The sequence below is a fragment of the Amblyomma mixtum genome, chromosome 3, assembly GCF_055824585.1.
Source record: "Amblyomma mixtum isolate Tamu chromosome 3, ASM5582458v1, whole genome shotgun sequence".
NCBI classification, from domain to species: domain Eukaryota; kingdom Metazoa; phylum Arthropoda; class Arachnida; order Ixodida; family Ixodidae; genus Amblyomma; species Amblyomma mixtum.
In genome coordinates, this window is record NC_143014.1 from 78,804,202 (window position 1) to 78,805,425 (window position 1,224).

The 1,224-nt window shown below is 57.1% G+C and overlaps 1 protein-coding gene across 1 annotated transcript; it reads right to left on the minus strand.

Annotated features, from left to right (window-relative positions):
- Window positions 1-204: 204 nt before the first annotated feature.
- Window positions 205-965, minus strand: LOC149350720 (NPC intracellular cholesterol transporter 1-like). The gene has a single exon (XM_089576921.1). It carries the CDS (start codon window positions 963-965, stop codon window positions 237-239), a length of 729 nt encoding a protein of 242 aa, XP_089433047.1. The 3' UTR covers window positions 205-236.
- Between the last annotated feature and the right edge of the window lie 259 nt (window positions 966-1,224).

Here is a 1,224-nt window from a genome sequence, read left to right on the forward strand (position 1 = left end):
AGCGAGGAATAGAGGCTGCATCTTCCATGCTCGAATTCTGCAGCAAAGCAGCATTACAGGCAGCGTCCGACAGGTGAGCAATGCGTCGAATGTTGAATTTTGCGCACGGCTTGAACAGCGGTCGGCAGGCCGAGCGCAAAACCCACCTCGTCGGAAAAGGTGGAATACAAAAGAAAGGCCTTACAGAGTGTTCTGTGCGAAGACTTGCGAATTTATTGTGCCATCTCCGACCGTGGTTAGTGGAGTTGCTCGGGGCTGAATGGCTGCAGCTTCTTGCCGCCCACAGTTATAGGGCTGTCGGTGAGGACGTGACGGATCTTGATTGGCGAGTAGCCGCCCTCCGACCAAGTTGAGCCCACGAATTCCAGGAGCCGCTCGGCATTGCAGTTACTGTTGCCGTGCTTGCCGCACATGTACCTCATCAACTTGATGCCGAAGACGTAGGTGCGGACGTCCTTGCAGGTGTTGTACACCCGTTCGGCGAACTTCTTGTCCACGGCGTAGACCGAGTCCGTAGCAGAGGGGTGTTCGCTTCCTTCCTTCTGGACGGTGCCGTTGATGGCGAAGAATTCCGACTGCCTGGGAGAGCAGAAGGCCTGGCAGACGAGGTTCTGGAAGTTGCGGAAGCAGGCGCTCGTCTTGCCCACGCCGAGGTTGAACAGGGTCTTGAACTCGGACTTGAACACCTCCACCTGCTTGGCGTCGCAGCAGGCAGGCACCGGCTTACCACTGGAGTCGAGCAGTGCGGGACAGGCGCCTTCAATGATGTTTTTCTCGATTAGGGCAGGCTCTCGCTTCACCGAGCATGGCAGCGGTTTCCCGGAGTCGTCGTCGGTGCCACAGTAGCCGTACGAGATGCACTGGGCCCGTGCCGACGACACAAATGCGATGCCCACGGCGAGGGCGAATAGCCACTGGCTGGACATGGTGGTACGTGCTCGTCTCAGGATACCTGACCGCTGCATACTGTGCCCCGCAACTTCGCCTTTTATACTCCCCGGAGGTCGCTGCGCGCTTTTGCAACAGCTGTGCTACGTCCTTCGTTCCTGTTGCGATAACGCGGATAGACCTGACCGCGATAACACGCGTGGATCAGCTGAACAGGCTGCAGCAATGACCTTTATTTGAAGGATATGCGCCACTGCTCATCAGTCAGCTGCCTGATTAACGCCCGCCAGACGGATAGACTCGAAGCCTTGTCTGAAATGTCCCATGACGTAAGAA